We start from the raw sequence: 14,625 nt of genomic DNA, 5'->3' as shown, positions 1-14,625 counted from the left end.
AAATATCATTTCAAACTCATTTTTCAATACAACAATCAATCAAAAAATTCAACCCAACTTTCCAAACTAAAAACTAAATAGCCTACTAAAATAGTCAAATAGCCAAAAAGCCAAAAAAGTAGTCACTTTCCAAACAAGGCCTTAATTATCTCAGTGCACATCTTCTCTCAGTACATACATTTATTAATTTGATTATTAATTAATTTTCTCAATCCACACATTAAAAGTTACAATTATATCCTTCATTCATAATCATTGTACACACACTACTCAAGCCTCGTTTTCACACCTTTTTTTTGTTTTTTTTTTTTATATTTTTCGGTTTAGAGATTTCGGCACTAGTTTTCCGAAATTACACATTTAATTCGAAACTTAACTTCTGAATAAAAATAATTAGTTCAACAAATTTGTTCCAAAAAAAGATTTTAAAAAAACTTTCAACAGTTGATGTTCAAATATAATGAAATAATTCGATACTGGTTATCCGATTGAAAACCGTGAGAAAAAAAAATTATACGAAAAAACTGACATTTTCATCACTAATATTGTATAAATTTAGAGAGTAAAACAATATGAAAGTTGCTATAAGAGTATTGATTTGCAAGTAATAAAGGAGTACGAAGTGTGTAGCAAGCAAAGTGACACTAATAGAAAAATTAGGATTTAATTTTTTTTACTCAAAAGGTATTCCTTGAGATTTTTTTGTTTTTAAAAGATGTATATAGAAAATATTTTCATATAATATTATGAGTGTTAGTGAATGTCCATTATGGTCATTTTAATTTAGGATATAATTGCCATTAAAATAATATTTCATTAAGCATGTGCACTGAAATAATTAGGTGTGTGAAAATAGACTTTTTTGAATTCCATCTTTTGTGAAATAATTTGGTGAAAAGTTCAAAAGGATATTTTGTTTTCAATTTTATCCCTTAATTTATATATTGACTTTTTTTTATCTGTTGATTTTTCATTGAATATCTGTTCAATTTTTTCCTGTGTAAATTAGCTCTCTATCCAATTTCATCTGTGTGAATTTTTATCTGTCCAAATTTTTATCCGTACAAATTTTCTATTCATATTCTATCTATAGAAATGTCATCTGTCTAAATTTTTTTTTTCAGGCCAAATTTAATATAAAAAAAAAAAAAAAAAACCATAAAATTTATCTGAAACAACTACCAAAAAAAAGGGCAAATTACATACACATCCCTCGAAATTTAGCTAAATTACAGATATTCCTAAGATTTGAGAAATTATAGATACTCCCCTAAGGTTTATATTTTCATAACAAATTGTCTCCTAAAGTTTATATTTTCATAACAAATTGTCCCCTAATTTGTTATGCAAATATAACCTTCAGGGGAATATCTGTAATTTCTCAAATATCAGGAATATCTGTAATTTAACTAAATCTCGAAGTAAGTATATGTAATTTGTCCAAAAAAAAAAATAAAACAAAAACAAAAACAAAAACAACAACAACAACAACAATCATCATCACCAACAAAAACAAAAATAAAAACAAAAACAAAAAAAGAGTAGATCTGAAACATATCTCAAATCTACACATCTCAAGTCTCTTCATTTATTCTTCAATCAAACAAATGGAAGATAGTTTTGACCTTGAATTGAGTAAATCATGAGCAGGAGCTATACTTTATTTTGCTTCCTTTACCTGCAATTTCTCAGGAATCAATCAGAGAGACCAGAAAATTGATCCTCAAATCAAACAAACAGCAAAAAAAAATAAAAATAAAACAACAGATCAAAACGTTCTCTCTCCTATTTCCCCCATTTTCTCGGTAAACAAACCGCAGATCAAGCAAATGAGCAAAAAAATAAGTATTAAAACTGTTCAAAAATCCAACTCTCTCTCACTCCATTTCTCTTTCAGCTGACACATTCATCGGAGAATCTTTAGGTTAAAAAAACAGCTTAAACCTTCAATAATCAAAAATCGCACATCTTAAAACACACACAAGTCAAGAAATCATACAATATGTATATATGTGTGTGATTGTGAGTTGCTTCTGATATAGAAAGTTCTAGAGAGAGGAAGAGAGAGCAAAGAACTCACCTTACGCTGTGTTTGGTTGGAGATTTGGGAAGGGATTTAGAAAGGAAAAGGAAAAATGTGTGAAATGTAGGTATATTTTATTCACAATTCAACTGTCTTTTCTATTTTTCTTTTCAAATCTCTCCTCAAATCTCCCAACCAAACACAGCATTAGTCTTGTGATTTAAGGAAATGGCCGCCGAGTAATTGGATCGCCTGATTTTGAAGATTCGCCGCTGCTGTGGTGGGGACATCGCCACCGCGAGAATCTTCAACCTCGGTTTTGTCAGACACCTTCGATGGCTATAAAGAAGTCCTTCGTTCATCGTCTCAACATCAAGCATTGGGAGAGGGATCATTCATCTTCTGTAGATCATGGCGCTAGCCACAATGGGAGTGTAGGCAGGGATGGACCGAGGGGGGCTGGCAGGGGCGACCGCGCCCCCAAAGTTTTGAAAAAACTCTCTTGATATAATATTAAAATTATAAATATTTTAAAATTATATAGGTTTGCCATCCCAAACTTTTTGCAAAAAAATTAAGAACAGCCACCCCTAAATTTTCTACTTTAAACTTCAAAAATTTAATTATTTTTTTTTTGATAAATACTAATAATAATAATAATAATAATAATAATAATTTATTTTTTTAAGTATGATTACTTTTTATTTTAAATTTAATAATGTTAAAATAATTGAGAATTTATTTATTAATATGTCAAAGTCTTTTTTATCTGATTAGGGTCTAATTTTTTAGTTGTTTGGTTATAACTAAATAAAATAAAAAATAAATAAATAAAACTCACATGCCCCACACTTGAGTTGAAAAGATTCCCAAATTCTCATTAACCTAATTCTCTAAGCTCCTTCTCCACTCTCTCTCTCTCTCTCTCTCTCTCTCTCTCTCTCTCTCTCTCTCTCTCTCTCTCTCTCTCTCTCTCTCTCTCTCTCTCTCTCTCTCTCTGAGGTTTTGGGATTATCATTGAATTGAAGCAGCACTAGAGGTTTCTTTACAAGCCTTCTTGGATTCTACCTTTCCTTCAAAACACTATTCTCGGTATGCAATTCAATCCTATATACATTTATAATTACTCTACAATTTCTACATATCTATACATAAAGATTTGAATGTAGTAGAATTAATTGTAGATTGCTTATGCATATATAATTAATATCAATTGTAAAGACTAGATTGTGCAACAGGATGGAGGATGATTTTCTTTCATACTACTTGTTACCATGTTGAGAAAGACATTGCTCGAGATTTTGATGTAGATTCCATCATAGATGTTTTTTATGTTATGAAAAAACGTTGAGCACAATTTTAGATGCCTAAGTAGATATGTAAAGCAAATAGTTGCTTTTTTGAAAATTATTATGGATTTAGTAGAACATATCCAATTGTATTTTGATAATATTTTGTAATTATATACGATGAATGGAAATATATAATTATATATTTTTGTGATATTTGGATAGAAAATGATATTGTTTATCACATGCTCATGACAAATTTTTTGATTGCATATGCACTTGTCCCCCGATATTAGAATCCTGTGTCCGTCCCTGAGTGTAGGCGGTGGTGGTGCCGTCGCAATCTGAAACCCTAGCTGCCTACATATAAGAGAGAGAGAGAGAGAGAGAGAGAGAGAGAGTACGTGAAGAAGAAGAAGAAGGTGGAGGAAGGGGCTGGGGTGGTGGCCGAAGAAACAGCTAGCACAGTGTCTGAAACCGTAGCAAGAGAGATCTGCAGCATGAGAGAGAAGCACAACGTTGACATGTGGTGACACGACAACGGCCGATGAAGAGAGAAGAGAGGAAAGGCGAGAGAGAGACGATAGAGAGAGAATGATTTGGTTTGGCTAGCTCAGGGTTTGGGAAATTATATATATGCATGGATAGCTTAATCATTTTGCAAGATTTAGATAAAATATTTTTGAGCGTAAATCTTTAAATAAAGAATATTCGAAATTGAATTTATGAACAAAGCCAACTTGAGATTACAATAAAAAATAAAAACTACAGCTCTGCAAAAGACTCCAAAAACAAGGTCGTGAGTATACGATAGACGCATTTTTATCTACATTTCAGAGAGGTTGCATTTTCTTATTAAAAAAAAAAAAAAAGAGGGTCCAATTCATTATTTAAAATAATGATGAAAGGTAAGATATACCCCTATTCTACCAGGAAGGAATGATTCAAAAACAAACAGCAACTAAAATGCCAAGCCTGCATCCATTCTCATCATCAGTTCTTTTCTAGGTTAGACAACTCAAACATGACACGGACTCAACTTAGGTTTGTTCCAACAAACAACACAAACACACGTCATCCCTGTTCTTCAGTTCCAGGTTCGACAACTTAAACAGTTCATCCTAGGTTTTATTCCAACGAACAAACACAAACACAAACACTTGTCGTCCCTGTTCATCAGCTCCAGGCTCGACAACTTAAACAAGACACAGATTCATCCTATGTTTATTCCAACAAGCAAACACAAACTACATGTCGTCCCTGTTCATCAGTTCCAGGCTCGACAACTTAAACAAGACACAGATTCATCTGAAGGTTTATCCCAACAACACACAAACATGTGTCGGCTGACCCTGGTTTATTAACTGCAACTACTAAAATAGCTACATAAAAAGCGCAGCAAGGAGGGCGCTTAGAGTGACCAGTGCATATGCTGAGTGGAAGAGTCATACGCCCCTGAATGCTCAAGTTCCAACTCCAGCTCGCCAGAATACTGGTTATTACCTGGCTGTGACATCTGTCGCAGACCCAGATCAGAAGTCATCGTCTCATGTAAACTGGTACTGGTTTCATTGCCCTTGAAAGCCCATGAGGTGCTAGAGAAGTGATCAACTGCTGTGCCATGAGTAGTAGCTGCTGATTGAACCACGTGAGTTCCATCAGTGTTAACGAAGTTGTTCACGCCAAGACTCAAGGGTGGTTGGTCCCTCGAGCCCCAGGGTTGATTTGACAGAAGAGAGAGAGCACAGCCAGAGTCAGTGACACCGGTGAAACATTCTCCCGGAGGAATGGTGGAACCGGAATAGCTGGACCCACTTGCTGAGCCATGCAGAAAAAGGTTTGACGGAGGATTTTCAGATTCGCTCTGCCACGGATGCGGAAGAAACTTCCCGGTGGCAGTGGGCTGATTGCCTGAAATCCGGTCAGATGTTCTGGTTGTTGGCCATGGATCTCGCCCGGTGAGCCTAGGGTATGTGTTGAAGTCCATCAGAAAGCCTCCACCTCTGCTGTTTTCTGTCAGAAAAAGTATCATACATTTGAACTCAGTTTTAGAAGAAATGCAAAGCAAAAACGTAAAAATTAAATGTATTTTGAGACAGTTCTAGGACAAGTGATGAGGGTTTGAAAGGAGTTTTTGTTGATGAGGTCAAACCAAAGACAGATGAAGACAAGCGTCCATAGCGTGAGGACAATAAAGATCCGGGTGGTGGCTTCCTCCGACGCTCATTATGGCCAGCCAGGCGTCTGCGGCAACTTCTTTTCCCTTGATCAAATTCAGGAAGTTGGTGAAACCTGTGCACAAGCAAGCCAAGAAGCTATTAATTCCATTCATAATTATTTTTGGGGAGGAAATTGCGGACGAAGAAACAACAAACATAGTAGTAAAAAGAATCAATCACAATCAAGAAAAACATGGCACACACATGTGGTTCAGCAAAATTACCTACATCAATAGCTCACACCGGTTCCACTATATTGGAAAAAGAGGCAAGTACAAATCGGCTCCAATATATATACTAAGGTTTACATCAACATATTATTGAAATATTCTTAGTACTCAAAATCTAGATACCCTTAATTGAATCAGTGGCAACATGCTGAAATGTACAATATTAATTAGGCTACACAAACCCAACAGAAATTCCAAGAAAGGAGAAGAAAAATGCAACAAAAATTAATCCAGATGGAAGATACAATGGATGTTTTGATGAAAGATTTTAAAATCCAAAACAAATCATGTGGTTTCCCAATTTGCCTAAGTTCACCAGGGAAATGAGGGTGCTTCTAATAATCACCCAAAACCGGAGAGAAGACAAGGAAAATGCTAAGGAATTTCAATTCACCGAAACTACTTTGATTGTAAGTTTGAGAACAACTTTTGATCCAATTTTGCTATCATGACATTAGAAGAAAGGGAGATGAAAAGAACAAAATCCACTTTCAAATAAAAACATGACTTGGAAAATGGTGCATTTGGTATCATTTTTGTTTTTGTTTTCCATTCTTGAAAGAAAAAAAACAAAAAAGAAACTGACATGTCCAAACTTGTTTGACAACTATTTCCGAAAACTGCTTGGCAAAATTTTCAGACAATACCCCTTTTCAGAAAACACTTGAAAGTTGTTTTCTGAATTTTCAATTAATTATTTTTGCATACAAATGACACAGTGGGTGTTTTTTTTTTAGCTTTTTTTTATTGTTTTTGTTTCCCAAAACATGAACAAAAACGAAAAACATAAATATCAAAAATTAAAACTACACCAAACAGGGGAATACCTCAGGAAACCCTGTCATGTTCACCCCTGTTTTTCCTACAAAAGTTTCGTAAATCAAATTCCCAAACACCAATCGATGCCTTAATTAAAGCAACTACTGATAGGCATAGAGCACATCACTTTCCAAGAGCTCATGATTTTTTTGGAGCCAAGGCACAACCAGGTTCAACTTTACATTACAAAGAATGTCTTGCAAATTTCCTAGATTATTTATTTATTTATTTATTTTTATTTTTTTGAGAGCTTGACAAACCAGCGTCAATAAAAGAACCACATTTCCAATCAGAATACATTCTCATATCATGTCAATTAAAAAGAAAAGGAAACCAAGAAAAACAAAAACAATGATGATACTAAGGCCCCGTTTGTTTTGGGGTGTAAAGGATGGGAGGGGATTAGGATGGAGGTGGAATTATTTAGGGTTGTGTTTGTTTGTAGAGTTGGAGGAGGGATTAGGATGGATGAGGGGATTAAGATGGAGGTTGGAAGGGGGGTTGAGATGGAGGAAGTGGAGGTGGAGGTGGTTTTAGAAAAATAGTGAGGGGATTCTAATTTTTTTTTTTTTTTTTTTTACATATTGGAAATTTTTTTTAAACATTAATGTTTAATTTTTTATATTTTTTATTACTTTATAAAAAAATAATTTAACAATTCCTACACTAACAATTATCATCAAAACAAACACAATTTTACTTAATCCCCTCACTATCAATCTCCTCACTGTTAATCTTCTCACTTATAAATCCTCTCCATTCTACCTCTGAAAACAAACGGAACCTAATAGTAACAGAAGCCACAATCCCTACTTCCTACCAAACTGAACTTAGCACTTCTTCTAAATTAGGATCTTACAATCAAATGTAATTTGAAAATTTTGGGAGACATACGTGAGCACAGGTCTATAGATTCCTGTGTAAGCAAAAACAAATGGAGGCCTTGGAAACTATGAAGTGCTTAAAAAATTCAAAGGTGTACCCATCACTAGATAGCTCCAATTAGAGATTGTCAACACAAAAACCATCATGATTAAATGATGTAGACCATTTGATTTGAAAACCTAATGAAACCTTACTGCAAAACATTTCCCACCACTTAAAGATACAATACAAATCAAGCAGTTCAAAAATCATTTACTGAAACTAACCTTCGGTACTTATGCTTAGGTGGAACCCATGACTGTTAAATTTCACTATTCCACATACAAGCCACATGCACGCATGCATATACCATGGGATCAAGCAAGTACACACATGGATAACAAACTGAGTACATTGAACATGGATTAGGCATTTGATTCTTAACCCAATATGTTGGTTAGGTTTTAATCACTCTTGCATCAACTGTTGATTTACTTGATTCACGAACCAATATTTCCAGAATCTAGTATCCACAAAAAGAACCTTTTTAAGAACAATTTCAAGCCCACATGGAATATCCTAATATTACTCCACCTTAATATCCATACATGTGGCTTGCAAGTAAAGGATACAAGCCTAACATTTAATGAGTACTAGGCTGCATGCATGGTTAAAAATTTGATGAAACTGGATGGTTTTGAAAACAGTGATTTTACCCATAATTCTTACGGATGATGGGAGGTTTAATTTTTTTTTTTTGCAAAATTACCGATGGCAATCTTCAAATCCCAATGATTCAAAACCATCCAATCATGCTGATATTTTAGCATGAACAATCACTAAAAAAAATAACTTAGAATTCAATGATAAAAGAAAAATAAAATAAATATATATTCTCCTCTTTTAGACTTTATAAATTAGTGTTACATTGTATTTTGTTAATATCATTGAATTAAAAATTCATATACATGACATAGAATAATTGCATATTATTATATATGGCATTTAATAAATATAGAAAACTATATATTTTGCGTGTGCCCCCATGTATCTTACATTTTTTTAAAAAAATTTGTGTCGGCATGTTCATGTCGTGTCCGTGCTTCTTAGCTGCATTCCAAAATAAATGTTGGAACTTGAATGTGCAAATAAGTTACAAGACTACAAAAGAAGTTTCAGATACAATTAAACTGATCATTGTAAGGGTAGGTTGAAAAAGAACCCATTGTACAAAAAAAGGAAAAGTTGTGTGATGCAATGGTTTGTACATATATATACAAACGAACACGTAGATCATAGAACAATTTTTTTTAATAACACCACCAAATTCTTAGTCATAATCAAATATTCAGCCTACAGTGGCATAAGTATCCTTCATTTTTTATTTTTAGGTTATGATTGACCCAAGTTTCCTTTATGAAGTATCAGTTGTTGTGAAGAGGACCTAGATACACATCGAGGAAAGCATAGAACTATCAAATGACAGGTATTCAGACTTCAGGCACATATGAAAATGTGCAATCCGAATATCAAAACCTTCAAAGTACATAAAGTTATCACAAAAATGGGGTAAGCATATGCAAATGAAAATTTTCCTGAAGTACAGCAGAATCCTCAGCTAAGACACTGAAACAACAATAAGTTTAATAGACACCCAAACTTGCACCTGTGAAGGAAATGCTGCTGATTGCTTTCCCAAATTTTGATATAAAATCAAAGAAAATAATTTGACCTGATATGAGTTCAAAAAGCTATTGCAACACCAACATGTTGCCAAGATTCTATCAAAATTAAAATTATCCGACATGATGTGCATTTGAAATAAATATGATCAGAACATAGAATGCTACAATACAATTCAAAAGCACATAACCCATGCTTTTCTGAAACAAAAAGTCTCCTCAAGCTAGATGAGTATCTTTAACACATTGGCTATGCTTTACTTTTTCCTTTCCTTTTCCTTTCCCTCACAAATCCCCCCTTAAATCCTTGATCCAAACACAGCCTTAAGGAATGTTCACAGGAAGAGCATCTATTGATATAGAAAATAATAATAATAATAATTATAAAAATAAATAAATAAATACATAAAGCATACTGCCAGCACCAATGTAATGAAGACCTAACCACTAAAGCTAATGGGGAAGGAATATCAAAAGGAAACTCATAAGCACCACTAATAGAAATGCTCTGTTCATAAAAAGGTCTATTCTTTGCACCCAAAAAAACAAAAAGAAAATAAGATACCCTAAAAAACAAAGATCACTCAACTTGTATAAACTCATCAATTTTTGTATCATTGTCAATTAAAATACATCCAAATGACCAACAAACTTTTCTGGATACTTACTGAATGATGTCAAACATAAATACAAATCCAAAAAGTGTTCCTTTGGTCAATTTTTTTTTAAATCTTTTAAGAATTGAGGCTAACCAATAGGGTGCAAGTACACATGGAACAAAAGGCATTTGTGTTGAATGTTGCAAGGGTCAATATCATATATTTCAAGCTCCATCATTCTCACCCATTTAGAAACCAATGGCAGTTTCGTATCATCAATCATGGAGAATATGATTTTTGCACCAAAACAATAAACTGTTACTGACAATGCATTCAGATGTCAGGACACAAATAACAGTGGCTTTTTACAACTAAGAAGCTACAATATACTAAAATCATCCACCTGTGCCTTACGGCCACCGATGATTTTTTCTTTTATGTACATTTTTGTGTGTAGGTAATCTCTGCCCAAGAATATGAGAATGACAGAATTGGAATCTGCACTTCATTTACTGTAACCAACTAGAAAGCTTGATATCATCTTTGAACAACCTTCTAAACCAGATCCAGTCCAGTATAGAAATCTATGTTACCCACTAGAACTGGTTCATTCTTACTCGAGCAGTCAAGCTTACCTCTAAATTCGAAGTTTTAGAACTTCCTTGATCCCCTCACTAATTTCTCACATCCACTGTTTTCAGACCAATTATTTAATTTTATGATTATCATTGCAATTAATTCAAATATAATTATCACCAGAATGACAAAAGAAAGGATGCAATTGTGGAAGGATCACAGGCTAAAATCCTTAAAAGCACCTCTGTTGTATAAAAAACAAAGAAAAGACTCATTTTAAATGCTACTAAAATAAAAATACTAAAGTGGCCGATTCCAACTACAATATTGACATTTTAAAAAAGGAAAAAGAAAAGGAAAAAGTCCATCTCTATTGGACTCCCATTGATGTAACAGAACAGTATAAATAAACTGGAAACACACAATTATGGGCTGCCAGTGCTAATAGCTAGCATCATTCACTTTCACGCTGGAATTTGTTTAGGTAACACCCTTGTAAATACGTCCCATTTGTTAAAATTTTCATAGTGTGCTTACAATTTTCATGGATCTCACTATCTCCTGGGTACACATGAAGGACCCACCCCGATCTACATGTAGGATCTCACTGAATCTAGATGCAAGCTTTCACCTTCGATCTACATGTATGATTTCAACCAATCTTCTATATATGATTTCTAGGATCTCACTAATCTAACTCCACCACCCATCTCCAAATGAGATCGGTCACATGAGATTTATCACATCCATTCCGTGCATCTCCAAACTTAGCTCCACACACAATCTGTCTCTTATATTTAGCTCTGGAATAACCTATGCTGAGAGCAGTGCCTCTAGGACGTCCACTCGGGATCATTGGGAGACTTGTGGCTCGGAGGCTAGAGTTCAGGGATCATCAAGGCCCCAATCAGGGGACACTTGACCAGTCTTAGAGAAGAGAAATTTCACCAAGACACATGATGTACCTGTGCTACAACATGCGAGCTGCAAGTTGCAACCACGACAAGTAGACATTGCATGCCTGACATTTGAACTGTGGGCGTGCGATGCAAGAGATCCCTGACCCTCAATGTTGTCAAGATCCGTTGATCATCTTGATATGGTCGGGATAAAAGATCAATCAATACATTGATACAATCAGGGAGATTCCTCCGTATTGTCTAACAGGACATGCTCCAACGTCCCTTATATAAAAAGGAGTTCTCTTCCAAGCAATCATCAAGCCCTGAACACACCTCAAATAGCTCCCTCTAGCTCATAGACCTCCACTGCCACTCTCTCTCTTCTATGAGTTCCTCCACTCTCATCCGCTCCACCTCTGGCGATCCCATGCCAGCTAAGTGCCTAACATTTTCTCAGATCACATTGTTCCAGCCACCCCAAACACAATCATCCACTGTCAGCCAATTTACAAGGACAAACTCCACTTTAGTCCTATACTGACTAAACCAAAAACCAATATCCCCTCCCAACAACAACCCCCTTGCGACATGTCACGTGAGTTGTTTGCCAAATAATGTGCTTTAACCTGATATTGACCTGGAAGCCTCAATCCTTGGAGCGTCTTTGGTGAGTGACTGCACAACACATGTTCCCATAGAAGACAAGAGAGCCAGAGGATGGTTTCTTGAAGCCATAATTCATTGTATTTCTTGCATATTTATTATATTTTTCCAGACTACACTGGTGCTTATTGTGGGATTGTAATTTTCTATCCTGTGATTTGTGCGCATTAAACACAACAAAATTCATAAACATTAACAACTAGCTACCAAAACATCATTCTCACTAATAACCCAAATCATCCACACACAAAAAAAAAAAAAAAAAAAAAAAAAAAAAAAAAACTCCATTCTCCACCAAGAATCAAATCTGGTAGAGTCATCAAACATAATAAATACACACACAAACACAAACACACACACACACACACACACAAAATATCAAGTAAACAACAAACTCCTTGATTTTAACAGAAGTAAAACCAAAACGAGCAAATTATTGAAATAAATAATTCAAAACCCACATCAGAGTAAAAAACACCTAACAAATAAACAATAATTAACAGCCCAAAAACAAATTAAAAACATAACTCAAATATATACATATATAGGGAGAGAAAGAGAGAGAATCTAACTGACCTGCTACACTGCTGGCAAAACCTCTGCTCAAGGCCAGCAACAATAACCTTAGGCGACTTAGAGTGCATACCACAGACTTTGTGCCTAGAATAGTAAGCCTTAGCATCACTCAGATCTGCATTACACCCTTCAACCTGACACCTAGGTGGTTGTCCACCATGAACAGCCCCACTCCTCCCCTTCTTCGGCGGCGTCGACGGCACCGACCCAACACTCACGGCGGCCGCCACCGCCGAAGACGACGACGACCCACCACCGGATTTGGGCGGGGCTCCAATACCCAAATCCTCAAAGTAGATTTTCTGGCCAAATTTCAGGCCATTGAGTGAATCGGAGGAATTGGAAGAGGAAGAAGAGCTTGAACCCATCTCCATGTGTGGTGTCTAGAGTTCATTCGTTGCACTCCCTTGAAGTTGTGGGTCAAATCATGAAAAAAAGGAGAGAGAGAGAGAGAGAGAGAAGAGAGAGACAGAGAGTCGGTAATTGGAATTGGTGTTGGTGTTGGTGTGTGTGCTGAGTAAGCTTCTTTTGGGGAAGCTGACGAGTGTTGGTGTAGTGTAAAGTAGACCCCCTGACACTGGGCCATGCCAGCTTTGCGAGTGAGTAGTGAGTAGAGAGAAGAGACTGTCAAATAATCAAGAAAGCAGCAACAAGGCAGAGGAGAGAGAAGAGAGACAAAGGAGAGAGCTTTAATCAGTCACTCAAAACTCAACAAACTGTCGCTTTTTAAAACTTTTTCTCTTCTCTCTCTATTCGGAATTTTGTGGCTGCAAAACATATTAATCTTTCTTTATTAAAGTTTATTTTTGTTTTCAATGATTTTTATATCAAAAAACTTGAGGTTAACAGATTGTTTGTGAAATGTGCGTCTCTTCGGTAATTATTTCGTTTTTTATTTTTAAATTATATTTATAAAATTTTAAAAAATTATTATAAAAATTTATTTGATAATTTTTTTAATTTGTAAATGATTGTCTCAGTTTATAAATTTAAAGAAAAAAACATAAACTCAAAAAATGAGTTTACATTTTCAGTTTTCAATTTTTTTTTCAAATAATTTTTTTCCATTATTTTTTTCAATTAATTTTTTTTCCCAATTATTTTTTTCAATTAAGTATTTTTTTCAATTAATTTTTTTTCCTAATTAAATTTTTATTTCAATTATTTTTTCAATTAATTTTTTTCCAATTATAATGTGTGTGATCCCATTGTCATAAATAATAAAAATAAATATAAAATTTTAGGGCTGAACAAAAATATTTTTTAGTTTATGTTTTTAAAAAATTTTAAACATTTTGTTCAAACCAAACGCGTTTATAATTTATGTTTTTTTAAAAATAAACAAAAATCAATTTATAAAATTTTTGTAAACATAAACCAAAAACGTAAACGTTACCAAACGCTACCTAAATAATTGATGGTATGGGTAGAGTTAAAAAGTATATTTTTAAATTTTTTTTAGGTTATATAATTTTAATTTTTATTTTTCTCACATCCTTTTACAAAAATTAAAAATTACACTTATTTAAATCATTCTAAATAGTTTTTGACTTTTTACGAAAAAATGTTAAAAAAATAAAGAGGTGATATGATCCAAAAAAGATAAAAAAATTAAAATATATATATTTTTTTAGTGCTAGCCAAACAATCCCTAATTCAAGCCTCTTTTGATAACATCTAAAAAAAAATATCAATTTATTAGTTTATTTGTGTCATATCACTTTTTTACTCTCTTTTTTTTTTTTTTAACATGTCTTTTCGTAATAAACACACAAAAAGAAAAAAAAAAATCAATTTGTAAACCACAACCGAAACAACCCTAAGCAGTATTTTAGAAAGTGATTAAAGCTTCGTTTGGAAAGATGTTTTATTTGGACTAATTTAGGGTTGGTTTGGGGTATACTATATAATCCATCTTTTTATCTTTTTTTCATCACATCACCTCTCTATTTTTCTGCACATCTTTTCATAGAAAGACAAAAAGTACACTTTTTTAGGACACCCCAAACCAACCCTTAGTCCACTAAAAAATAAAATAGACTAACAAATTAATAAAACAAAATGTCACATTTAAATTACAATCATTTTACTTTATTTCTTACAAAAAAAAAAATCAAAAGTTCATCCCAAATGAAACTTTTTTAATTAAACTAAAATAACCAAAAAGTCAAGCTAAAAAATTT

At 33.9% G+C, this 14,625-nt stretch overlaps 1 protein-coding gene across 1 annotated transcript; it reads right to left on the bottom strand.

The window, feature by feature from the left end:
• Positions 1-4,255: 4,255 nt before the first annotated feature.
• LOC114279976 (squamosa promoter-binding-like protein 9) lies at positions 4,256-13,146 on the bottom strand. The gene is made up of 3 exons (XM_028222282.2): positions 12,443-13,146; positions 5,465-5,604; positions 4,256-5,325 (listed from the first exon to the last, which is right to left on the bottom strand). The coding sequence occupies exons 1-3, from the start codon at positions 12,814-12,816 to the stop codon at positions 4,724-4,726; spliced, it is 1,116 nt and encodes a 371-aa protein (XP_028078083.2). The 5' UTR covers positions 12,817-13,146; the 3' UTR covers positions 4,256-4,723.
• Positions 13,147-14,625: the final 1,479 nt, after the last annotated feature.

The sequence above is a fragment of the Camellia sinensis genome, chromosome 10 (assembly GCF_055761805.1).
Source record: "Camellia sinensis isolate YWXY chromosome 10, ASM5576180v1, whole genome shotgun sequence".
Classification (NCBI taxonomy): Eukaryota; Viridiplantae; Streptophyta; class Magnoliopsida; order Ericales; family Theaceae; genus Camellia; species Camellia sinensis.
The sequence above is the reverse complement of the archived record's forward strand: the minus strand, read 5'-3'. Positions and strand labels throughout refer to the sequence as shown.

Coding starts and splice junctions, on each gene's coding strand:
- LOC114279976 (XM_028222282.2), bottom strand. CDS start 12,816: ATGGAGATGGGTTCAAGCTCTTCTTCCTCTTCCAATTCCTCCGATTCA. Junction 5,605..12,442: donor TTTTGCCAGCAGTGTAGCAG/GTCAGTTAGATT, acceptor GCTTGTGCACAG/GTTTCACCAACTTCCTGAAT. Junction 5,326..5,464: donor CTTGTCTTCATCTGTCTTTG/GTTTGACCTCAT, acceptor TTTTTCTGACAG/AAAACAGCAGAGGTGGAGGC.